This window comes from Phocoena sinus, chromosome 16 (assembly GCF_008692025.1).
Source record: "Phocoena sinus isolate mPhoSin1 chromosome 16, mPhoSin1.pri, whole genome shotgun sequence".
In the NCBI taxonomy this organism is placed as follows: domain Eukaryota; kingdom Metazoa; phylum Chordata; class Mammalia; order Artiodactyla; family Phocoenidae; genus Phocoena; species Phocoena sinus.
The window spans coordinates 38,297,851-38,324,558 of NC_045778.1; the positions used below are offsets into that span (position 1 = coordinate 38,297,851).

General features: G+C 48.6%; 1 protein-coding gene across 1 annotated transcript in view; it reads right to left on the bottom strand.

Moving 5' to 3' along the window:
* Window positions 1–26,708, bottom strand: part of VSTM4 (V-set and transmembrane domain containing 4) — an 86,737-nt gene that overhangs the window by 59,875 nt on the left and 154 nt on the right. Inside the window, exons 2-3 of the mRNA XM_032609098.1 lie at window positions 18,484–18,882; window positions 4,179–4,247 (exon numbers count right to left, since the gene is read on the bottom strand). Of these exons, the coding sequence (XP_032464989.1) occupies window positions 4,179–4,247; window positions 18,484–18,882 (468 nt within the window). The remainder of the gene's footprint in view (window positions 1–4,178; window positions 4,248–18,483; window positions 18,883–26,708) is intronic.

Sequence of the window (26,708 nt, forward strand, 5' to 3'; positions counted from 1 at the left end):
ACAGTGCCAGGCAGACAGAACGGGGGCTGGTGGGCGCAGCATCTGCCTCAAAAGGATTCCAGAGATTCGGGTCCCGGGACCAAAAGGCAACAGCAATTTGGCTTCAGTCTTGGGATGGAGAGAAGAACTACCTTCCTGAAGTTTCTGCACTGCTGGAGCGAAGCGACCTAACCCACAAGCTCCCCTCTTCATCAGAACTCTTTCTTTGGTTTCGGGACTGCAGGAACCAAAGGGGGAACAAGGTCGCAGCGAGACTCTCCCACGAGTGTCCCCAGAAGCATGCTGCAGACATCTGTGGCCCACTCTCAGGCAGGAGGCAAGGGGCACCAGGAGGCCCACATGATGGTTTCAGATCACAGCCTCCTCAACGCGCACAGAGGGGGCTCGCCACAGGGAGCCACAGCTGCAGTCATAAAACATCTGGCCTGTCTGGAAGGTTCAGCTACGCTGCCAAGCACACAGGCCCTCCAGGCTGTGGACACCGGCCAGCAGGCACCAGCCGCCCGCACGTGGGTCCCCACAGGCCTAGGATGGATCATGCCTGCTCTATTGTATTCTTGAAGCCGCAAGAACATTAAAAAGTGTCACCTTGTAGGAGGAGGAAAAACTCAAGAAGAACACCTGAGTTTCCCTGGATTGGGCAGCAGCCACTACCCCAAGGTGCTGACTTTTTCCTCTGTTCCAATCATTCCTTTGCTGCACAAAGGCAATCTCCCTGCTGTATCTACTCAGAATGCTAAAACCACCTCCCCTTTCTCTGAAAACAAAGGTTAAACCCTGAGCCATTTGAGCCGGGGTCACAAACTCCCAACACTCCAGGGATACATTTTGCCAGCAGGCTAGAGCCAAGCTCTGCCCCGGTGACACAGGCAGCCACAGTGCAGCTCCAGACATCGTTCTCAGGCTGGAATACTGGCCCAACGTTGCCCTATCTTCTGTCTTTTCCTTTACCTTTTATGTAAACACCTCTCTAATTATAAATGTGGGCCAGAGGTTTTCAAACTCAGACCCAGCCAAACAATGCTTGTCTGGAGGCTGAATCCAAACCTTCAGGTTCAAATTGAACAAAACATCTGCACTTAACCAAATCTGGGCTTAGCTTTTAAAATACCACAGAACACTGAACACTCAAAATAATTCTAAAAATCTTGTTATATTCTCCAAATTCACTTGCAGTTTCGTCTTCTGCCATTGGACTTCCAAAGACATTGCTTCGTTGGACTCAATTGCAAGCCGCCATGCAGAAAGTTATCTCCCTGCTGCCCCCGGCCCGGGGCCTCCCTGAAGCAGATGGTGGGGCCGGCAGGCTGGAGTGATGTGCACGTGGCAGGGAGGCCAAGACAAGGGGCACAACGTCTGCATGCCAGCTCCCACCCTCCCAGAAAGCCAGGCCACGCCAGGCAGAACGGTCCCCGCTCTGCACACCTCTTGCCCGGCAACCCTGAGGCCGGCTGGAGTATTCAGAGCTGCTTTGAAACCCAGTGACCCCAGCATTCCTCAGCACAGGGAAGGAATCCAACTCCCCCCGGACCACTAAATCCAGAAGGTCAGTGTCCATCCTCTACATTTCCAGGGCAACGACAAATACCTAGATCACAGTTATGTTGAGAAAACCTCGTACTTCTACTAATTTTTTTATCCAGCCGGTGATAACATCTTGCTCAGGGAGAAATACCTGAGCAATAGCCTTGAAGGATTTTAACTCACTCCAGCGTCTCACCAAGAGGACTGACAATGCTTTTTTTTGTGTGCTGCAGGCAAACAGCCAGGCCGAGCTAAGCCCCAGGAGGATGGATATCCGTCCTCAAGCCCTGCCGCAGCTCTCCCATCCAGGAACAAAAGGGCAAAGGCCTGGGATCAGGCGCTGGGGAATTTCAACTGTACCCCTGACCTCGCCAACGCTGTGGCTGGGTTAAAAAAGCAAAACCCATAGATGCTGCTGCCGCTGCTGCTGCTGAAATCACAGGGAAAGAGCACTTTGGACACAGCTGCTCTGAGGCAGGATACACAGTGAGAATTCCAATTCAGCCTTCCTAAAGGGACCCAATTCTCTGTGTTGAGAAGACAGTGCATGTTGGCCTACAGATTTTTTGTGGAGTTAGATCGAGAATAACCCTGATATTCTGTAGCTACACATGAATTTAAAAATATCATTAATTATATACAAAGCGTTTTAGAGATGCTCATTGTGCCACAAGGCGCGTGTGGACTTTGAAATGCTACAATCCTGCCAAATATATAAAGTCTTGGGTTTTGTACCATAGCATTTTCAAACAGTTCTTGGATCACTTGCACCAGAAACACCTCAAGCCCTGATGAAGTGCAAATTCTTTTATCTCTTCCTAAATATAATAATCAGATTCTTGGTAGGGGGTGGGGCAGGGTGGGGGGGGGCAGCCCAGAGTCTGGGTTACTAACAACCCCCACATGATATCCTTATGCATCTGATGATAAACAGGGCTCCTGCTGTCACATCTGCCAGTGGCCTACCTTAGGGAGCCCCCAGGACATCTCCAGACTCCCACGTCTTCCCAGTGCCTGGGTCATAGGACAGCCTCAGAAATATGGATACATCAATTGCTTTTTCTACTGCTTCACTTTATGAGAAGGAAAGTCACACATCTCTTTGTTAACAAAGGCATTCACTGAATGAGAGACTAAGGGAGGGAATTGGGGATTATTTTACTTGGAGGTCATCAAGTAAAGAAAAAGCCATCTATAAAATGTGCAGAAGAAAAGGCAGGGAATACAAAGAATCACTGTTAAAGTGCAACCCGAGAAATGCAATATTTATGACTTCAAAACGAAACAATCCTAATGGCCTACCTGAGCGACATCTTATGGTTTGCAAACCATGTTCATAATTATGGTTACATTTTTCTAAGAGAGAAAGTTCCTCAATCCACTGCTTTTAACTAGCTACTGGAAGACATAGGTTTGAATCCAAGTGCTCTCCCCCAAGGGCAAGTTCCTACACCTGTTGAATTAACAAAAGGTGATGGTGAAGGCCCAAGGCACACGTCTCCTTAGATCCTTTTGGCTAGGTCCATACATCATCCAAAAATGCAATGCCTTCACAAGATGTAATCCTTCACAGTTTCTTGATCACATCTTAACATTAATCTGTTGTGTTTTGTTTTTTTTTTACTGATCAAAGGTTCTCCCTGAGAACTCACAAAATACATTCTTTCATTGCTTATGGTCATAATCCTCAACCACTTTACAATAACAATTTCTGTGAGTTTTCCATACACTAAGGCCATATACTTTCTCAGCCTCGACACTCTTGACTTTTGGGGCCAGATAATTAATTCTTTGTTGTCAGGGCTGACCTGTGCATTGGAGGATGTGTAGCAGCTTCCTTGGCCTCTACCCAATAGATGCCAGTAGCACCAAAATGCTAGTCGTGGCAACCAAAAATGTATCCAGTCATTGGCAAATGTTCCCTAGAGGGATAAACTCACCTCCTGTTGAGAATCGCTGCTCTAAGGCTCCACTCTGAGTGTACTTCAGAATCACTCACGAGTCTTGTTAAAACCCAGATTGCTGAGTACCACCCCCTGAGATTCTGATTCCGTAAGCAAGGGTAGCACTCAACGAAGTGCATTTGTAACAGCCTTCCAAGTGCTGCTGATGCTGATGTGATGCTGATGCTGGTGGTCTGGAACCAGTTTTGGAAAACACCTCCCTAAGGTCATGGCTGCATGCTGGCAACCCATGAAGAGCTTTTAACAAGTTACAACTTAATCAGAATCTCTAGAGATGTGGTGCAGGCGTTGGCATTTTTAAAGCTCCCCAGTGATGCTAACGTGGGTTGAAAATCAATTGCTTAAGGTTTACAGATGTTTCCAGAATCCCAAACTCCTTAAGAAACCTGAGATAAAATCAGTCACAGTGGATGTAATTTGCATTTTTATATGACTTGAAGATCCCTCCCTCGTATCACCTCGGAGCAGAAATTCTGGCACAAAACAAACAACCCCAAAGTATGCAGACTGGAGCTTTCATGTCTGCTTTTTCAAAATCTGTGGGCTGATAGCACCAGGGATTTCCAACCTACTCTTGAGTAAGTTTAGGGCAAGAAAACCATTTGATATTAGGGGAAAACTAAGAAGTCTATTCCTTTCCTATTATCTAAAAGTGAGGCTGCATCTTATAATAAAGAAATAAGCAATTACCTTCAAAAAATGCCCAGGTCTCTTTCTTTTTCTCGAACGATGAATCTTCAGACGCTTTCAGGGAAATTACTGTAAGACAAAAAAGAAATGGCATAGCATGAAGTGGAGTAGCTTATGGACCTAGCCCACCTCAGTCCAAAATAATATCATATGGTATATATGGCACTTACATTTATAAAGTAATTTTCATATTTGCAAAAACCACATTTAATTGTCACAACCCACAAGCCAGGGGAAGGTGCAATGACTTACATATAACAAGTAAGAGACCAGAGAGGGGAATTAAGTTGCTGGTACTCAGTCCAGCAGAAGCCTCACTCACCCCATATATTTGCAAAATAAAGAGTTCCCCAGCGGGAATTCCAAGAACCAAAACATTTTTTATTTTACCATTTTAGCGGACATCTTTCCAAAATGTAGTGTACTTGCCTGGGTATCCCTAGATAGAGAAGCCTGAGGTCATCTGATGACTCAGGGTCAGTGCTCTGAGCACATTCTCCATGTAAGACAGTCACAGAGCTGCAAGCATCTGATTTTGAGATTATTTTGTCTGCTTTCAGTCAGTGGTTGAGCACTGAATTCACTGTGCCTGCTTTCAATTGTCAGGGAAACAGAATTGAGTTACACTATGTCAAACCTTGAACATCATACTAGAGTCTGGAAACATGGGAAGGTTCCACATACAGGGCTAACATAATCATAGGCAAAAATCAAAAAAATTAACCTGACAGAAAAATGTAAAATGTCAGGGAATGAGAGTATTGCCCAATAGAACTTTCTGAGATGATGGAGATGTTCTGTGTCTGCAAGGCACATACAGCTGCCACTGGCCACATGTTTTTATAGAGCATGTGAAACGTGGCTTATCCGCATGGGACTAAGAAACTGAATTTGTAACTGTATTTCATTTTAATTAATTTAAATTTAAATAGCTACATTTGATCAGTGGCTACCACACTGAAGAGCTGTAGAGAAGAGAATCTCTAAGACCCAAATAACAAGACAAAGGTGGCTAGAATAAAAATTGAATCAATATGAGAGGTAAGGAATATGGCAAAGATGGTCGGGAACTTTATTTACTGCCCCTCCCACATACTTTTATATTATTATTGTCATGGATTCCAATTCTGAATTTTCCATCTTTATTTTTCTCCAGGCCTTGCACTGCGTATTTCCATTGATCTACCACACAGATCACTAATCTTCTCTTCACCTGTGTCTAACCTGCTGTTAAAGCCATCTCTTAAATTTAAGATTTCATTTATGGATTTTTTTCAGCTATAGATCATCCACTTAATTCTTTTTATATATCCTAGCTCTCCGATGAATTTATCCAGCATGTTATCTAATTTTTCAACCATATTTATCACATTATTTTAATGTACATGAATGATATCTTTCACATCTGCATTGCCCATAGGCTTATTTTTATTACCCATTTTTGATTTTGATCTTGTCCCTTGATGTGCTTGATAATTTTTTAATTGAATGCCAGACATCATATATGGAAAATCATGTAGATTCGAGATAAAGTTTTATTTTCCTTGTAGGAAATTAGAGTAGGGGGATGATCACCTAATCCAATGAGAATATGAACTGTTTAGAAGCTGGGTTTCAGTTTTTATAGGATATGGTTTCTCTCGGGTTTGCCCTAACTTCAGGGACCCCCAGTAGAAAGCCCCAAGTATTTATTATAGCGCTTCCAATTTTCATCTCACTGATAGAACTCTGCTCTATCAGAGGCTCTGCTTGCCTCCTAAACAACCTGATTGTCACTTTCTGCATAACTTTTCTCAACAAGCACTGCGAAAAAACAGCTGAATTTCTTAAAGAGTTAAGCGACTCTGACAATTGGTCTCATTCACTGCTCTTCTCTGCACTCTATCTATATAGTCCTTCAGAGAACAATTAAGATAGCTGAAATACATATGCACGTAGACAATTGTGTGATACAAATATACTTACGAAATATAAATATATAATTAGAAAAGCTGAAATACAGATTTTTTTTTCAGCATTTCTAATTGTTCTCAGAAGGAGGGCTCTGTTCTGTGGGAAAGAACCCCTCTCCCAGTAGAACCTAAATTCCTCAAAACCAGAAGCTGGTCTTCTACCTCAGTATCACCATCTTGGGACACACTGCCTGGCAGCTGGTAGGTGCCCAGTAAATAAATGAATGATCTATTTCTTCCTGACGGCCCCTCAAAGGAAGACATCTGGACATCCAGGAATGAACTCTTAGTGGACATCTGGTCTTGCGTGTGATATTAGACATGTCAGACAATTCATCCATCACCTTTCCTGCTTCATTTGCCCCACCCACAGCTCCTGTAATCTGCTCACTGCCAGAGCAACCGATCAGATTCCCCCATCAAGAATTTAAACTAAGAAACAGAGTACATATGGTGGTTGTAGGCCCTGGGGTTGAAAAAGCCTGTGGACCCTGGGGTGGGCAGCCATGTTTGGAAAACAGGAAAGCCAACGGAGCTGAGGGCAGAACCTGCAGGAGAAAGGTGGAGGTGGGAGGATTTGACCTTGATGGCACTCTGGGTACCAAGAGGGCTGACGTGTTATTTGCTGACCTTGCATTGCATGAGCTCCATATCCTTCAACCATCCCCACCTCTCTTCTGAATTAGCTTGAATGGGTTTTCATCTTCAACCAATTAAGCCTAGGCTGCGATAACCACAGAGTCCTAATGAAGACAATATCGAAATGAGAAAGAAGTGGACCTCTGAGGACCGTAGTTTTCAGGAGATCCAGGATGCCCACCATGGTCCACAGCCTTACGACTCCAAGTGTCGTCCATGGGCCAGCAGCATCAGTGTCACCTGGGAGCTTGTCAGAAGTGCAGGATTGTAGGGGACCCAACCCAGATCTACTGGATCAGAATCTGCTTTTAAACCCAGGTTCCCTGGATGAATTATATGCACTTTGAAGTGTGAGATGCACTGATGTACACGGGTTGAGTTGCCGTTTGCTGGTTATGTAACCTTGGGCAAGTCACTTAACTTCCCACTGCCTGAGTTTCCCCATTTGTTATGCAGAGATGATAATAAGTTCAGGGTGCGTGTGAGAACCAGATGGGTTAATATATGTGAAATACTCAGAACAGTGCCTGAGACCTAGTGAGCCATTTTTATCCACAAGGACCTTAGCTCCATAAGACAGGGATTTGGTCTATTTTATTCACTGCTCTAATTCCCACACCTGAATTCTAGCATGGTCCTCTGCTATCAGTCCTTTGCCTGAGAATGTGAATCTCCAGTTGTCCAAATGGTCCATAAGAAAGAGTTCCCTGACCCTGTGGCTAAACGTCTGCAACTCAGTCAGGCTGCTACCATTCCAGCAAAGGCCACTGCCTTTGGACCACTTTTGACTCATCTTACATTTTTTAATTTCAGAAGCTGTGGGCCCTTGATTCAGTCCAATTACAATTCCCTTTGCCTTACGCGGGATAGAAGGTAACAAGGTCTCCCCAGTGGAGTTATGGAGATGGGTGTTGAAAGAGCCAACAAGCTGGGATTCAAAGCTAAGGGGGCTCTAAGCAAGGAATTCACGGAGGTTCCTCATTTCTCTCCGGTGCAGCTGTTGTATGGGAAAGTGCAGCAACTCTGTTTGGCATACGATGATCCGTAACACCAACCATAATCTTATCTGTTCCTACAAGAAAAATGTTTACATGAACTCTGCCAGAGCTTTTGAAATTTTCCCAAGGTTCCACGTAGCCATCTTGTTTCAGCTGCTAATCCCGTGCTGTCTCAAAATGAACGCGATACACTGTCAAGCCACACGTCTGCGTGCACAGACCATGGCCAACGCCCTGCTCAAGGTGGCCTCTGTCTTGCTGCGTGCTCTGAGCCCAGCCTCTCAGCCAAGAGCTAACGTGGGGGTGGGCAGTGGGCACCCCCTTGGCAAGGTCCATTACTCCAGCTGCTGGGAGTGATGCCAGCCCTGCTTCCCGGGGAGCCTCGCCTCTTCCATCCTTCCTGCATCCAGAGGTCCCGCGAGGCAGGGCGGTACCGGGACCACCTCCTCCCACAGGGTGTGGGGCCTGGGAGGAGGGTAGTGCAACTGATCAGAGAAGCAGAAGGAAGCCCAGTTTGGCCTCAGCACCAAACCACTCTTCTCAATACAGCTTTATCAGGAAGTGGGCATTTTGATTTCTGACTCCTGTGCACATTCATCAATCGGTCTGGGCCACAGTATAAAAGGAGAGTAAAGAGCGCTCAAAAGCTAAGTCATCCACTGACCTCCTGACGGCTTTGTAATTTCCTGGGGACCCCGGCGCCCAGTGCGCAGAGCATGGCTGACCTTCTTGTGAGGTGGTGGCCCGGATGACAGAGCAGCAGGCCGTCCTGGGTCCCTCCCCAGGAGAGCAGAATCCGATGAAATCTAAGAAGGGGTGGGGTGTGAGAGCCACCACGCCTCGGGCGTCTGGGAAGAAGCGGCTGAAAGTGCTGCAGGATCAGACAGTCTGGAAGAACACAGCCCAGAGGCACCGAGACAAAACGATCCTATCGGCCTCATGTCTGGAGGAAGCAGGTTGGAAAGAAAGAATCTTAGTCAAGTCCCCTTTGCCGGGACCTGAGGGGAAACCATCACTCAGAGAGGTGTGAAAACTGAGACCCTTGATTTCTGACTTGGACAGACCGTCCCACTGACTCCCCTGGGGAGGGCATGTTTCACAGGCTGTGGCAGACCATGTCCCCTGAGTTCACGCCAAAGACCCTATGACAATGCCCTCCGGCTGAGGGACCTCCTGTTTCCTTCCTGGTCTCCTGTTCACTGATGATACAGAGCATTTACCTGAGCCTGTGCTGAAGGACTGACCCCCGTCATCCAGTGAACAGATGGCTCATGACTTTTAGAGGCCCTGGGAAGGCTTCCCTTCTCCCAGTGTTCTTTCCTGTCTGCTCACCTAGGCCTCCAGTTCCTTTAACAAAGAATCCTATAATTAGAGGGGCTTAAATTGCAACCATGGGTTACACCCAAAGTAGGGTGCACCTTTCTGACACAGAACACCTTCCGGAAGGCAGAGGGTGTTGGAGAGGAGTGCAGGGAGGGCCCTGGAACAGACAGAGGAGTGAGGAAGCCGCACGGGGCAGCGGCACGGACGCGGGAAAGACTGGCCCTGAGTTTGAGAGACACACCTTCACCTTCCTATTTCTACTACCGGTCAGGCTAGGCTGAAGCATTCTCCAGGATTCTATAACTCCTGATGGTAGAGGGTGTTGCCTTCACCGAGCACCTGAAGACCAAGATTTCTAAAACTTTACTGTGGGGGAGAATTACTTAGGCCTCTTGTTAAAATGGGGATTCCCAGGCATGACCCCTGAGCTTCTGGTTCAAGGAATTTGGGTAGGGCCTGGGAACCTGCATGATTAGGGAGCACACAGTCATGGAAATTCTGAGGCTTGAGGTCCCAGGACCCCACGTGGAGAAGCCCTGGCTCACATATCCCTACTACAGACAGCAGTGGGCACCAAGTCCCAAGAGACATGGGAGAGGGGATTCAGGTCCTGAAGAGCCAGATCCTGGGCCTCAATCTCCCATCCAGGCTAGGTTGGGGTCCAGCACTCAGAACTCAACCAATGCTCTTCAATTTAATCCAGGGAAAAGGAGAGTAACAGCAAAACCTAAGGAATAAGCCTATAACATAAGTGTTGTTTACAAAGGACTCCCAAAGGGCCCCTTAATAACATGCTTCAGAGCAGAGGAATACAAGGTGAAGAACACAGCTTTCAAGAAAGTTGTTTTCAAAAAAGCAGACTGTCTATAAGGGCTGATGCGTCTCCCCAAGTGGCCGACTCAAACTTGGAAACTAGACAGAATTTGCGTCAGAGAGACCTTCCTCCAATGATTCTCTAATATTCCACACCCTCTGTCCCTGCTGAACACATCGCCTTAGAACGCATCACTATGCTTTACTCATTTCTCCGGTTCATTGTCTGCCTCCCCCAGCAGAAGGGAAGTTCCATGCGGGTTGGAATTGCATCTGTTTTCACTTCCCAGAATCCTTCTTGGCCCATAACAGGTCCTAGTTAAGTTGAGCGCACAAATGAATGGAATGAATACGATGCTGTATTGGTGGATCAAGGTCTCCCAAAGAAAGCTTGGTGCTGGGACAAACTTATATTGTGGAAGGCTGGGAAGAAAGCCCAGGGCAGGGGACCCTGGCCTACCCAGCACCTTCCTTCCCATGGAAGACCTGTCTCAGAAGCAGGGGGAACACACTAGCTCACCAGGCCTTCAGGGCCGACTTCTCTGCAGTGCTCTAACTTTGGAGCTGCATGCTTTGGGTCTGTCGTGATTTACTTTACAGCCTCTGAGATCTTAGTTTCTAACAGAATGGAAGCCGGAAGCCCAGAAACCTTAAGCATAAGATGATTAAGCTCTTTTGAGTTGAAAGGAGAGGGGCAGAAGTCTAAGGCCCTGGACCTTGCATGTAGACCTTGCTAATGTGCACCCAGGGGGTGTAGAAAGCTGGAAAGCAGACACACCCTACCTCAGTTTCCTCAGGCAGCATTCTGCACACATCAATGGGAAAGGAAAATCTCCAAGGACCAGAAGAGGCTGGGGATATGAAATATGCACAAGAAGAGACCCTTAAATAAAATAAAGAGGAGTCAACACTTTTGCTCCAAATTCAAAAATTAATATAGTCAGTTCACTGGCCCTTCTTATTCAATCATCAGATGGTTTCCCAAGGAAGAAACTAAATGTAGCTGTGTCCCCACTATTTATAACTGGGTCAGTGTTCTCAAGAAAGGCAACTCCAGTCCAGAGAGACACAGAGAACTTCTCTGTTTCTGCTTTCAGAAGTTTGCCTATTGCTTCCTTTTCCCCTTGCCCTTCCAAGACTCAGGCCAAAGGCAGTCTCTCTTGGGGCCTGGACAAAGCCATATATATGTGACTAGGACCTCTGAGTGACTTGCACTGATGGAGCAGCTGATGAGAAACGGAAAAGCTCCAGCTTTGTCTATTTTAAGCCACTCTTTCCTTTGCTTTCACTCTAAGACAAATTCTAGAAAACAAAGCAAAAAAGCAAACGAAAAACCATGTTAAACAGACTTCCCATTGTGACAAGGCAGTTAGATAAGAACTTCACATTCTGAGACGGAATCAGCTGCAGAATACAAAGGCCATGTGTGTGTCCCCACGTAGCGTTTAGGAAATACTAAACCTTAGGGCTTGGTAACGGGCCCTCTCCAGACACAACCCCAGGGTAGATCTATATATACTATTATATTCCACTCCTTGTTGCCATTCATTAAAATGGCATTATACCAAAGAGTTTGGATCACTCATCAGTCCTTCATCTAAAAATTTTGTGACGGAGCCCTTCTGGGTACCATGCACTGTGTCAGGCACGTGGCTGCATTTAAGAAGAATCTGGCAGGGTCCCTGGAGCCCAGGTCCCCGGGCAGGGCCACCACGCCAACCTCTCCCCTTATCACTGCCCACCTTAGCCCTTACCAATCACAAACATGCATCCGACTCCGCTAAGTTATTTGCAAATCCCTCTTCTCCTTCATCCATACCTTTGCTCCAGCTGTTTCATCTCCTGACATGGCACGGCCCATAGTCGTCACATCCCTCCTCACCCTGTGGTCCCAGCGGAATGCCACATCCTCCAGGTGGCCTTCTCCTATTCCCCAAAGAACGTAACCTCGTCTTTCGCTGACTCCCCCGTACCCGCTTCACCCTCTCGTATGGCCTTTTCATACTCCCTTTCTATTAGCTTTGTCGATAATGTCTACCAAACCTATACCCATATTGACATATGTCTCCTCCTCCAGATTGTGAGGCTGGGGACCCCAGAGGGAGGGGGTCAAACCTCCCCACGCATAACTCTCTTTGGGCAAAGCACAGGGACCACAGGCTCATAAACTGGGGGTTTCATTCATGGGGCTGAGCTTAAATTCCAATCTCTTAAACTCTTCCAAGAACATGGCAGCCGCAAGGAGCGTAGATACAATGAAGAAGTGTTTGAAGTGGTGTTTAAATTACACTCCAGTTGTCAATTTGTTCCTTTTGAGTATAGGACCTGTTGACACTTTAAACATCATGACGTGAGCTTGCTTAATTGAGCACTAAATGTTTCGTTAATCTCATTCCTAATTATCTGTTCCACGTTTCTGGAGAAAAAGGAATTCTTTAATTTCTGCCACCGAAACTTGAAATATCGGTTCCCTGTGGTGGTACTTTCAGATCCAATTATTAAATTCCCTCTAATATTTGGGGTTAAACAGATAAGAAATTATATTATAATTTCATCTTTGCCCCCAAATACTTTTTAGGGTAAACAGAGTTTTCTATTTGCTTTGTCCACTCCTAACATTTAAAGCTCACTTATATAATCTGAAGTCAAAGAACAATTTGGCTTGTTAAAATATGTTGTTTGGGGTTAGACTGAAATACTGTTTAAATTTTAGCAGACAGCCCTTGCAAATTGCTTCTCTTATTAGCATTTTCACCGTTGATGAAAACATCTCCATCTGAAAAGGTGGAGATTCGGTTCTGCTCAGAACATCAGACTGCTTCTGAGTCATTGGGTGGCAGAACTGTGCTGAAAAGCCATTGAGGATAATTTTGTACGAGGCCTGGGGAATGGGGAATCCAAGCGGTTGTACCCCTAAGACAAGAAGCTTAAAATGAATGACAATGTCACTCTTGAGAACCCCGGGGGGCTCACACTCCCTGGTGCCAAGGGTGCATGTGGTGCCCTCAAGCAAAGCACCAAACTGGCCATGTCAGAGCTCAACAACTGTTAGGGACATGTGGCACCCAGGACCGTGCCGCAGCCTGCCCTTGACCGGGAGCCCCAGGGACTCTCAGGCTTCATCCCGGAAATCCTCCTGAAGAAAATCCAGGCTTAGGAACTGGTCCAACCTCCCATTCCCACACCCACGCCAGGGCCGTCCTTGCGCTTAGAACTCTCCAGGGTCTGCGTGTCCTGGGAGGGACCAGGCCACATCAGTGCCTGAGGAGGACAGGTATGGGGGGGGTCACAGGGACATCAAGCAGGATGGAGAAGGCACAAAGGTAGGGAGACCCCCAAAGCTTGGGGAGCAGAGACAGCAAAGGGAGGTCAAGGGATTACTGAAGAAAGCGGGCACAAAACACAATGGGCAAGTGCCTGGACACGGGGACGTGGGGCAGACAGGGTGAAGGGCGTGTGGAGAGGCAACAAGACCTGCCCGTACCAGCTCAGGGAAGACGGCGGGCTTCATTTAAACTGCACGCTTGAGGCATAGCAAGTACCAGTCAGCGCTGACTGCGGAGAACAAACGCAGGGTCAGACACTACCTCTGTGTCTACGGGGACAGAGTAAAGCAAACTTCAGAAAGTATCACAGTTTGCCAAAAAATTGACCACAAGTAGCTATCGGACTGCTTCTGAAATAATGAAAGTGCTTTTGCACCTATAGGACAGATGTTGGCCCCCTAAAATAGCAAGCTTCAACTCGATTCGAAAGTGATACTGGAATTTACCCCAAAGAAAACAGCTTGTCTTCACGTCTAGGGACGTGTTATGCTCTCAGGACGTGTCAGGACAGAAATCCTTTTTTACGTTGTTGGACCCAACTACTTAAAAAGCAAAGCTGTTAGTTATTTCTTTTGGCCTAAAGGAACCAAGAACATTTGGAAAACTCTGCACTAGTCTATCTATGAAGCCTCCAGCTCAGAAAACCTTGAACAACCCAAGCATAAATAAGGCACCCCTTAGAGAGAGACCCCGCTGAGCAGCTTTGTCTCCCTGTTGGAAATTACCCCGAACCCCTGCTCGTGCCCTTTATTTCCATCCTGACTTCCCTGTTCCACCAACTCCAGCCTTGCTCAGCCTGCTCAGCGCTAGGGACAGGGCACTCAGGACCTGACCTCCCCAAAGTCTTGGGTTCGGGCAGGGCAGGCCCACGCAGTTCACTTCCTCCTATCTCACCTACAGCGAGACCCAACCCTGCATCTCACCTGCTCATGATAAATGAGGCAGAAGCTGTTACCTAGAGATGGTTGTCACCAGAAAGGAGGACACAGGGCTCACCAGGCTGCCAGGCTGCCAAGGTCAATGCACCTCATTCCTGCCTGGAACACTGTGCACCTCTAGATTTCCCAAAGATTGACTTTTTGCACTCCTGGGAAGAAGCTGCCACATCTTCGCCCTGCAGTGCTGCTCTCCTAACTGGAAACACCTTGCCTTTTCCAGACCACCAGAGGGCTGGCCCAGAGGAGCCCGTTCCAAACACCAAGTCTGCTGCCCCGAATACTGGTGTTTCCCAGGGCTTCACCCTTGGCCCCTGCCCCTTGGGGATCCCCTTGGGGATCTTACCCACCCCCATGGTTTCACCTGCCTGACTCAGAATCAGTTCTCACTGCCCAGATCAGATGGGCGCTTCAGCTCTACATTTCTGCATGCTTACTGGACATCAGTGCAGGAGGACCTCCAGCCAACCTCACTCTCATTTCCTCTGTGGCCAGCTTCATCTCTTATGTTCCCTCTGTCGGCCGTGGGCACCATCCTGCACACAGTGAGTTAGACTCCTGGGTATCATCCCAAAGCTTTCTCCCTTACTTGCACCCAGTTATTCAAAACTTCTTATTTGACCTCCAATGTCTCTCCATTCCTACTGCCAAACTTTGCAACATTTCAAGCCTGGGAAAATACAAAAGACTCTGCCTCTTCACCCTGTAGTCTGATTCCCCCAGATCCATGTCTCAAGCAGTCAACAGAGGGGTCTGTCAAGACTTTAAACGCTTCTCAGGGTTTCCAAGGACTAAAGCGGAGATTCCCCAAAATGCCTGATGATAAATCATCTAGACTGGATGTTAAATATTAAAATTCCAACCCAGACCTAATAGACTAGAATCTCCAGGGCAGATGCCTGGGAATCTGCATGTTAACAATGGCCCTGGAGATTCTTATCATTAGGCAAGGTTGAGAATACTGGCCTACAAAATCAAGTGTAAATTCCTTAATATTCAGTACAGGCCCCTCCACTATCAGCCCTGCCTGCCTCCCCTCGTTACCCACTGCTGGCCTGACATTCCAGTTCAGGCTCCAGCAGTCCTGACCCACGGCTGTAGGGCCCTCCATCCACTGATTTACCGTCCCCTCTGGCTCCCTGCCCCACGTAACAGCCAGTGTCCGCTCAAGCACTGCCCCCCGCCTCATCACACAATGCTCCATGCACACCTTCATCACTGCACCCGACTCCATGACATCGTATCTGCTTCTGTATCTGCCACCCTCTAAACAGATCCGCCCCTGTGTCCCCAAGTTTCCAGCAGAGCAGATGTACCATAAAATAAATGCCCACTGAGTGAGGGATAAATGAATCTACCGAGCACTGCAGGACACTGTCGTCCATGTTATTTTCCAATGTGATGTCTTCGCTGAGCCCAGCAAAGCTTCCTCAGCTGAACTGATCATCTCTCTGAAGGCTGCCACTCATTTCCTCATCATGTTTGCTACTCTTCTCTAGACTGAATCTATCTTTCTGAAAGTGAGGTTCCCCAAACGGACGGTGTAGTCCACATTAGTGTCTCCCCAGCACAGTACACATGACACAGCCAACTTCCTTCTCAGGGACACCAGGCCAACTTACTGTATGCGGATGGAAATAACACAGGCTGTTCCTGCTGCCATATCACCCTGCAGATGCGCATCTAATTCACCACCGACATCACCAAAGTCCCTTCACAGAGAGCCTCCCGTTGACTCTCCTACACTGCCTGTGATTCGTTTTCCCCAAATGTATCACTCTGCCATTTTCCAAATTGAATCTCATTCTGGTATTTCCTGCTCGTATTTCTTACCTCCCTGGATTCCCTTTTCATTATGTTTTACTCCTTGCTGATGTTAAGAACTTCCCAATTTTGTACTTTCTGTAAAGTTCATTAAGGTGATGTGTGCCCCCTTTTCAATGTCATTGATAAAAACAATTAAATGAAATCAAACCTAACATCAACCCTCCTGGAAACCGCTCCAGAGGGTTCCAACACCATGTGTCACTTAGGGCTTTTGGATCCACGTCCTCTGCGGGCAGGGCTTCTGGCTCAGTGAAATGGTCACATGGCATAAGCAACTGAAGAAACTGTGTAACATTCCTTGCCTTTCCTTCTACCTCTGTGTGATAAAAATGACACTAAGTTCACGTGGTATGACAGGTTCTCTAAAATAAGCCAAGCGTGACTCCACTGTCACCCAGAGGATCACACATTTTCATTCTTCATTAATTATCATATCGTTTGGTACCAACAACACTGAAGTCAGGAGCTCTCCCCACCTACGATCTCATACATATGCGGTTTCCAGACAAACCCCAATTTACTACTTCCCCATTCTTCAAAATCCCCAATTCTCCATCATATTTTAATAATTTGCACAGTTAAAACATAAAATGGCAACTTATGCTTTGTCCCAAATTAATATAGCCAATATTTTTTTAGCCCCATACTTTCAGAGGTGTCTTCAGGAAAAAAGTCATGACAAATTTATTTATTAACATAGTTTTTTTCCCCAATAATTGCTACTTTTTTTTTTTTTTTTCCACCACACACACACATGTTCAAGGACTTACTCTGATTTGGGGGAAACTCAAAACCACACAGAGTAAAATAAAGCAAGTAACACTGCAATTATGGGGGCAAATTGTTATTTGGTCTGTTCTTAAATTTCTGTTCCAGTTTCTGATTTTGCATGACACTGGTAAAGCACTCTGCAAGCACGTGGCTAACGAGCCGGACTTCTTCAGGAGCCAGCATCTCGGGGACCAGCAGGGATGCGACAGGCTGCAGTTTACACACAATTCCCTGGACACGCCTTGTAACTCCACCCCTTCCTCTTCCACTCATAAGAGCAAATCAAAGTACCGAGAAGTGGGGAAAAGAGATTAGTTCCACTGAAGTCTTAAGAACCACCTCAGGTTTTTGCAGCACGTACCCAAATAAATGTTCTAGAAGGAACCCAGCTTCATTCACTAGAAGTAGACGCACATGAAATAACGGACTTGATGACGGCACTCACTTGAATGTAGGAAATCCTTTTACCTATTCTAACTGGCAGAGCGGTCGTCACTGCCGAGAGACTTACTACACGGCTCCGGAATACACCCAGACATAAAAATTAAAAGGGCATATATAAGATCTTATGTTTCAGAGCCAAGTAGTATCCAGAGTGGATTCCCTCCTTAGCCTGTGGTCATCCGATGTACTCTTCTATTTTCTGTGCCAAAATACATATTTATATTAATAGTCATTTGTTTTCCTGAATTAATTTGCTTAAGGAGAAAAAGTGCACAACATTTCAGATGATATATCATTCCGTGCTTAAGAACATTAAAATAAGCAAACTCCAAAGACAAATGAAGTTGGACTATCCATGTAAATTATTTACTTTAGCATATAGGATATTAAAAATGCCTATTCACAACTGAGTTTTATCCCTTCGACAACATCACTAATGCCTTTAATATTATACGACATGTATACAACAAAATTAGATTCTTTTTCACACTTGGGATCATCAGCTTTACTCAACTTTACTTTACTTGATTCTCTTGATCTTCTACCAGACCAAATTCAGGTTCCAAGCACTCAAAGATGTAATTTTAGTACACAGTAGCCAGTCTTATTAAAATTGTGAGAGGTGTCTTCTTGAATGGAACTTCAGTGGCAAAAAATGATAGCCCTCAAACACGGCACTGGGTAGCTAAGTTGTTCCGGAACGCGGCCCACGCCTCCTATCTGTCTCCAGGAAGGGAGGGCCACCTCTGGTCCCTTGCCCACTTTCGGATGAATTTCTCAGTGAGCTGTTGCCGGAGGCTTGGATCAGTTCCTCTGGGCGATGGGTCAGAACCACTGAGGCTGCCCTGCTCTGAGGCCTGGCAACTCACATCAGGCATCCCGACCTCCCAATGAGGGCCTCCTCCCATAGGTGCCCGGCACCCTGCCAGGCAAAGCGATCAAGGCTGTGCAGACCTGAGCTGGAGGCAAAGAACACAGCCAGACCAATCTTTCAGCTGCAAAACAGGTTTTGGCCAGGGGTGGCTTGGGTGGCATGGGGCCAGACACTTGTCCCTTTCTGTTCAGCCTTCCACGCCTATAATACAAGTCAGCCACAGCATCCATGTAAAGATCTATCCTCATTCCCAGGCCTGCCTCATATGGCTTGGCCCTTAGAGGCCAAGAAGATGTGTTCTAGCTCAGCAGAGCCGTCCTGGAGGCCACTGCCTGGCCAGCTGGAGGGAGGCCCACTGACCTGTCACCCTCCCACTCTCCCCAGAGAGTGGATGCACCCTTACCTCTCATTTCTGTCGCCGAGGAGCCATTGGACCAAGCTGTCCACTTATTCCTGTGCTTGCTGATTTCCTGGACTTTGCAGACGTAATGCCCTTGATCGGCTGGCCGGAGGGTCAAGACAGAGAGGGTGTAGAGCACCCCGCGCCGCTCCTCAAGGAGGCGCAGCCTCTGACGGTAGGCGCTGCGGCTGAAATTCCCATAGTACTGCACCACCCGGAGCTTGGTCATCTTAACCATCAGGGCCTCCTGGGAGTCCGGGCGCGCGAAGAACCAGCGTACGGCCAGCAAGCTGTCCTTCCGCCTCTTCTGGGAGACGTGACAGAGAAGAGTAGCATTTTCCCCCTCCAGGTAGTCAACCACGGGCCCCGGGGACACGGTGACATTGAGGGCCCCACAGACCTCTGCAGAGAAAAAAGGAAAGAAGAAAATGAGGAAGGCCACCGCCTTTCCCCAGGTGAACACACATGGCGTCTTCTCTCCAGGAGCCAGGTTGGTCTGCATGGCCAGAGAGGTGGGCCACCCCCATCCCCTCTGTGCTCACTCTGCTTTCTCAAAAGAGCCCTCCTTGGGGTGTGGAGTGTGCCTCTGTGGGCACCCATGTCCTCATCTATGAGATGATCCCAGCCAAGCGGGATGCCATGGACCACCTGGCCCAGATGTATTTTTTTTTTAATTTTAATTACTTGCTGACATTTAAAAGTCAGGACATAGCATATACAGATTTGGATTTGGGGAAGCTCTTAAAAATTTCCAGCTCACATCCAATCGCCCCTCCCCACCTGCCTCCCAAGGCCTGCTTCCATCAGTTTCATCACCTCCCTGAGTGGAAAACGCTGTAGCCCCTTTCCCTATCTCAGGCATTTCAGCTGTAACCAAGGCAGATTATCAGTACCGGTCAGGCGGGTGTTAAACCTGTACCAGGGAGCTGGAATGACAGGGGTGTCTCAGCTTCTTGCTCCAAGTCTCTTAGGACCAGGATCCATGGTCAAGGAGTTGAAGTGCAAGAGTAAAGAATGAATGAGCCCAGGAGCAGGGAGGGGTGCCAGACTCTCCCAGCACCCCAAAAGATGCTCCAGGATTCCAGGCCCAGGCCGCTACTTCCGGTCCTTTGGCTTCTTAGTTAGGGCTGCCCCTCCTAGCCGCCATTCTGCCCCAAGCTGACTTTTGAGAGTGCCGCTCCCTGGCCACCCAAGATCATCCAGCCTAGCCGCCCTCACAGAGGCCTCCTCCCAGGAGACGCGCTGCATGGCGTCTGCAAGGATTGTGCAGTGCGGCGGTGCAGCTCCGGAGCTCACGGTCGGGGGAACCTCCGCCTGGCAGGCAGAGCCCAGAAAGGGACAGGAGGTCCAGAGCTTCCTTCTGTCCAAGCTGGGCTGTCTTCTCACCAGGTCCCACATCGTCACCCCTGCGCTGCCCAGCACATGACTCCAGGAAGCACCATTCCCTGCCCACTCCAGTGCTCGAGCAGGTGCCCCCAAGGTCATCCCAAATCACAAATGGCCCCCAAACACCGCCTTCTGGTCACATGAAGGGACTTGGGCCCTGACGGCAGAGTCACCCAAAGCTTGGAACTCTGGTCAGTGCTGCAGGTAAGCAAGGAGGAAGGATGAAAAAGAGAGCAAAGGTTTGGACCTTCTACTGCGAATAGGCTGTGAGTCAACAAGGTGAGGCCCTGTGTGTGTTGGGGTGGTGGTTACTGGGGGGGGTATGACCTACAAAGTATCCTTCATTGTAAAAACCCAGGCAATAAGTTCATCCTTATGTATGGTTTCCACTATTGATTTAATAAACTAAACACCTTGAGAGATATGACTTGAGGGTCAATTTCATTTCATTTTCTTTCTCATCTCTTAAAAGCCAGGCCACCAGGACACTCCAGGATACTCCAAGATCCTTAACTTAATCACACCCATGAAGCACCTTTTGCCATATAAGGTGACATTCATAGTTCCAGGGATGAGGACGCAGACATCTTTGGGGGTCATCGTTCAACTCACTGCACTGTGATAGTCTTTTGTCACCATAAAAAAAAAAAAATGATGGAAGTGAATTCAGAAGAAAAAGGTTGATGCTTGGCTGGACTCAGCTCTTCATGGACAAGAACGAGGTCTTCTAGGTCTACAGTGACAAAGGACAAAGCCGCCCAGGGAGATACTCGGGAAATGCAGATCAACAAGTAACCAAGGAAGGCACACGCTCCCGAGTAACAATCTCACTGTCCACGCAGGTCACTCACGCAGGACAAAAAGAGGAGGAACTGCCCTTACCGTCTTCCTGTACCTCACCCACCCAGCCCCCACTGCCCACACATCATGTTAAATTAGTCCAAAAGCATTTTCCCCGAATGCCAGGATTCAGGCTGAAGTTCACACGGGTCCCACAGCAGGAGTTCCCTGGTGAGTGGCCACACAGCCGGAAACACCAGGCTGACCCCACTCCACTAGCTGCCCGGGGGTTCGGCAGGTCGACAGCAGCAGAGATGGAGCAGCTGGCTTCCAGAACTGAAGTCCCGCTCTGCCCGCCCCCGAGGGCTCCCCACTGGAGACAAGGAGAAGGCAGGAAATTGAAACAATATGGATGGGATGAGAGCACAGCCAGGACCCCACACCCTAGTCTCCTCCTATCAATGCTGCATGAAGGAGGGATTATTTATAGTGACTGAGACCAGGAGAACGTGCCAAGTGCTCCAGTCCCCATGAGAGGCCAGATTCCATCCTACAGGCGAACCAGTAACTCTTCCTCTTCTGCAGCTCAGGCCGCGTCAGCAGCTCCCAGGAAAGGGGACCGACTGAACTATCTTCCCCAGAGGAGCCCTCGTTCTTGCTCTACTGGTGTGCCTCTCTGCCTTCAGTTGGCCCCATACCCTCTTACAAATGGCCCAGGCACACTTCTCCCACTGAAGTGCTAGACCCTTGTTACGGGCTGAACGGCGTCCCCTGCAAATTCCTATACCGAAGCCCGAATCCCCAGGACCTCTGAATGGGGCTGTATTGGAGAGAAAGCCTTTAGAGAGATGACTAAGTTAAAATGAGGCCCATAGGGTGTACCCCAATCCAACATGACTGGTGTCCTTATAACGAGGGGAGATTAAGACACAGACACAGACAGAGGAAAGACCATGTGAAGACACAGGGAGAAGACAGCCATCTATAGGCCAAGGAAAGAGACCTCAGAAGACACCAACCCTGCAGACACCTTGACCTCAGACTTCTGGCCTCCAGAACTGGGAGAAACAAAATTCTGTTGTTGAAGCCCCCTGTCTGTGGCACTTTGTGATAGCAGCCTTGCTCTCAGGAAGGTTCATTTCAGGCCTAGTCCTACCACCAGCCCGAATATTTACACCCACTTTCAATGAGAGCGTATGGGGGTGGGACTGAAACGATGACGCTCACAGGCTCCTGGGCAGCGTTAAGCTTTGCTAGAAGACACAGGCTCTCAGGTTGTGTGGATCGCTGTGCCTGCAACGACCTTTCTCAGAAAGCTGGTGCCCCAGCTAATGCCCTCCCCTTGACACTGGAAATGACTACCCTAAGCCCAGGGAACACAACTCAGCTCTCAGGCACGCAGCTGTGAGAAGTGGCATTGCTTGACGCAGGGGAGAAAATGAAGATAGAGGACCCAGTGCTTGGCCAATGTTAGCTGAGCTGGATGTTTAAATACTAGGAGAGAGCATCACACAGCTTCTGCCCCATGGCAGTCATCAGGCTGCAGAGGGGCCAAGAGGCAGGCAGTGGAGGCAGGCTGACTAGAGTGTGGGGCCGGGGCCGGGGGGGTTCAGGCCTTTCCCTTCTGGGTCTCCACACCTTGCAGGGCAGAGGGGCAAGGCAAGCAAACTACAAGACAGGGGAGGTGGGGTGTCACTAGACCCTCTGACACCAGGTAAGGTAAGGGAGCAGCCAGGGGCAGGGCAGAGTCTTCTCTCTCCTGGCCAAGGAGGGAGAAGCATCGAAGTCATTCTAGGCTGGAGAATTTAATTTCTTGCTTTCTGACCCTGCATTGCAGGGAAAGGAGGTGGGAGGTAGATCCCCCGCCCCCATCCCCTGGCCACCTCCACAGTCAGTGCTCCGCTTCTTCCAGCTTACACCCCAGCTTATGCTTTGTTCACTTAATCACTCAACAAATAGTTGCTGAGAACTGCCATGTGCCAGACACTGTGAGAAGAAGACACATCCCTAACCTCGCATAGGTGAGAGTCCAGTGGGCTAGGCACTGGTCATCAGGAAAAAGACACAGGAGAATGTGACTACAAACAGCAACACATGCTACAGATAAAAGGTGTGGGGCTTATGAAAATCAGGGTGAGAGACTTCCCTGGTGGAGCAGTGGTTAAGAATCCGCCTGTCAATGCAGGGAACACAGGTTAGAGCCCTGGTCGGGGAAGATCCCACATGCCGCGGAGCAACTAGCCTGTGTGCCACAACTACTGAGCCTGTGCTCTAGAGCCCGCGAGCCACAACTACTGAGCCCGCATGCCACAACTACTGAAGCCCACGTGCCTAGAGCCCGCATTCCGCAACAAGCGAAGCCACCGCAGTGAGAAGCCCGCACACCACAACGAAGAGTAGCCCCTGCTGGCCGCAACTAGAGAAAGCCAGTGTGCAGCAACAAAGACCCAAAGAAGCAAAAAAATAAATAAATAAATTTATTTAAAAAAAAAAAAAAATCAGGGTGAGATTCTGATCTCTGCGTGTCAGGGAGGAAAGAGACCCTGGAGAGGTGACCCTGAGCTGAAGGCTGAGGTAGAATTCATGACATAAGTTCAGGGCAGCAGTGAAGAATGATCTTCCTGGAAGACGATTCTACCTGTGCAAAGGCCCTGAGGCAGGAGGAACATGGTGCAGACTGGAAATGGAAAGATCAGTGTCCTCCAGTGAAGTGCACCACACCATCGCCCAGGCAGCCACCTGTGTTTGCAGACTAACCTCAGGAGGGGCCGTTGCACCTCAGTCAGGGCCCCCAAGACCAGTTCTTAAAGGAGGAATATAACAACATGGGCAGGAAAGAGACTGACCCAAAACAGAGGGTTGGGATTCCTGCTGCAGAGAACCATATTCCTTCAACAAGCACGTGCTCCATGACTTGGTAGGTGGGTGTGCCTGCCCCACCGTGGGCTGGGCGCTAGGATGCTCAAGGCCCAGAGCCTTCCCAGTGGTGTAGCGGGGCTATAGGCAGAGAGCCAGGGGTTGGAATCCAGCAAAGCCGGGCTGGAACCCTGGTTCTATTAGGAGTGAGGCTCTCAGAGCCTCAGTTTCCTCATCTCAAAAACAGGAAGATGATGCCTTGCGTGGTGGGTATAAGGCTCCAACAAGAAAGCACCTTGAAAATATCGATAAAATTTGCACTCCCTGAGGGCGCAACAGGTGGGGATAACAGAAAGTGACACGCACAGTGACCTGTAAGCAGGATGGGCTTCTTGTGGGTATGATCTGCAGTCACACACGGCCCTATGCTTGGAGGGCCCCCACTTGATTTAATCTCTGCTGTTGCCGTCTTAAAAGCTTAAGAATTTTTAAATGAGGGGCCCCGCATTTCCATTTTGCACTGGATCCCACAAATTACGTAGCTGGTTCTGCCTGTAAGTGAACATTAAGTTCCTGTGGATAAAATTTATGGGGTCTAATCCTCTTGATCCCATTTGGATAATGTTGTAAAAAGGACTAAAGCTCACAAAACAGCCTAAAAGGACATCAGTGTGGCCAACAGTACGCAACCAACTCATGTAGTACTCAACCTCCCCCTCTCCCTCCGTCCCTCTCTCTCTTCCTCTCATACCCATCATGAAGTGAGAAATAGCAACTTACAGGTGCAGGGGAGTATAGAACTTCTAACAAAAACAAGGCACCTGCCTCACCTGGGACACAGAGGTAGCAAGGCTGGGGCCCCTCTGTTCCGACCTGGCTAGAGATGTGCTAGTGGCTCTGTGCTCCACACTTCTTCTCTGTCCTGAACAGACTGCCCCCCATCCTTTCAGGGAGCCAGGAGCTCCTGGCTCCCTGAATGCGAATTGTGTGTTCCAGTTGGCAGTGCAAATCTCATTCTTATTAAAAGGACAGTCTGAATTCATGACAAATAAATCTCTGAAAGAAATACAATTGTATTACTTAAAAACCCATGGCACTAGAAGCCAGTATTTACCGAGCACCAAGCAGAGACTCAGTCTATAGAGTAGGTAATGTGTTCACATTAAGGCGGTCACCTTAAAATAGCTCTTAACCAGGACAAACACATGGCCTTGACCAAAGATGAACGCTAACATTTGCTGGGTGTGACCTCTAGACCAAGTACTGCTCTACTGTAGATGTATTTTCTCAATTTATCCTCATAGTATGTTTATCCCCATTTTTACAGACAAGAGGGCTGATGCCCAGAGAGGCTAAGCCACTTACTCGAGCTCACACAGAACATGGCAGAGCTGGAATTAGCACCTAGGTCATCTGGCATCAGAGACAACACTCACTCACCAATCTGGACCACAGCACGGCTTTTAGTAAATATTTGCCCCTCACTTTGCTTTTCTGTAAAATGATAGGTGGGACTAGGTAACCCCTAAGGTCCCACTTCTCCCCACAATGGAGAGGCAGAAAAGTGCACCAGTTAAGAGTCCAGACTTATGTATAAAGTGGTTCTGCCAGGCTCTCTCTTGAGGGGGATCATGATGAGGGATTGTGGGTGAAAAATTTAGAAGAGAGACAGGCACACATGAGTGCTGCACTAGCTGTCATCATTACGCAGCCTTAGGCACAGCCAGGGTGGACTCTAACGGTTCTCTAATTCCAGCTCTCTAGGCTCCTGAGGTCTCCTGGAAACATGAGAATGTCTTTGACCCCCAAAAAGCTCCTCTCTGGGGACACCCTCTCTGACAGCACCTGCAATTAAGAAGGTGGTCATGGAGCACAGGCGACAAAGATCCCTGTGCACCCTGTATCTCACTGGCTGCTGGCCACTAGAGCTGCCCTGGCCCAACCATCTCCGTCAAACCTCCAGTAACTGTCAGCCAAGACAGTGACAACTGTGAAAGGAACATTTTCCACAGGTCCGATTTCAAGTTCACTGGAAACTCCACTGCACTGGTAGCCAGGGGACAATGGGTAAATTTCTTCCCACTGTGATCCAAGTTCCTCCCCCCTAAAACTCTGGTGTATGCTGGCTCAAATGCCAGCTCCACCATTTGGTAGCTGGGCCACCCTTGGAAAATTACTTAACTCTATGCATCAGCCCCCTTACTTACAAAACACCAGCAACACAGCCCAGCCAGGCCTCCTGCGTTCAAATCCCAGCTCCACCACATATAAGCCTTGTGACTTAAAGCAAGTCAACGCGTGGACCTGGCCTCGGTTTCCTCATCTATAAAATGGGGTAATAATAATAGCACGTCCCTCAGAGGCAAGCTTAACTGAGTTAATGTTTGCAAAGCACTTGGATAGATATATTTACTCTCGTCATCATTACTTTTAGGCACTGTCATGATTATATGAGATAACTGTAGCTCCCAATGGACACCCAGAAAATGTGAGTACCATCGATATATTTATTATTATTATTATTCTAGCCAGCACAGCCCTTTCAGCCTTGAGAGATAAGGAGAGAAAATTCTTCGGCAAATTAGAAGTGGGAGCAGAAACCCCAAATGAAAGCTAGCAATGCAGGTAGGGGCTGCCCCTAAAGCACGGTGGTTTGGAAAAGGGTAAAGGGCCCGCGGCTCCAGGCAGCCGCGGATCCCCTATCTCCCCAGGCCTGGTCATCATGAAACGCCCGCGAACAAGTCCTCAGACCCGAACTGCCAGCGGCGCAGATCCGGCCCCTTCGGACCGGGTCCTCCGAGGAACTCTCCGAAGAGAGTTAAAGGGAAGTTTCTGCCCACACTAACCTGCCAACAGCTGTCGGTGCTGCCTGTTGGGAAGAAGACAGAAAACAAACCAAAACTAGGGCTCGCACGGTTCTGCTCGCATCTTCCACTTGGAGGCCTGGCCCCTGGAAGGAAACCGGGCTGCGGAGGGTCTCCGCGGAGCGCTGGGGTCCCGGCCAGGCGGGGAGCGAGGAAGGGGCGCAGCATCCCCGACCCTTGGGAGGCGCCGCTGTGCTCAGCCGCCTGACCAACCAGACCCGGGCCCACGGACGCCGACGGGGACCGCGAGGGGACAGCCCAGAGGCGGCAGGGCCTCCCAGCCAGGCCCAAGCCCCGAGCCCCGGGCTCCCCGGCGCCGGCCGCCCTCGCCCCACCCGAGGG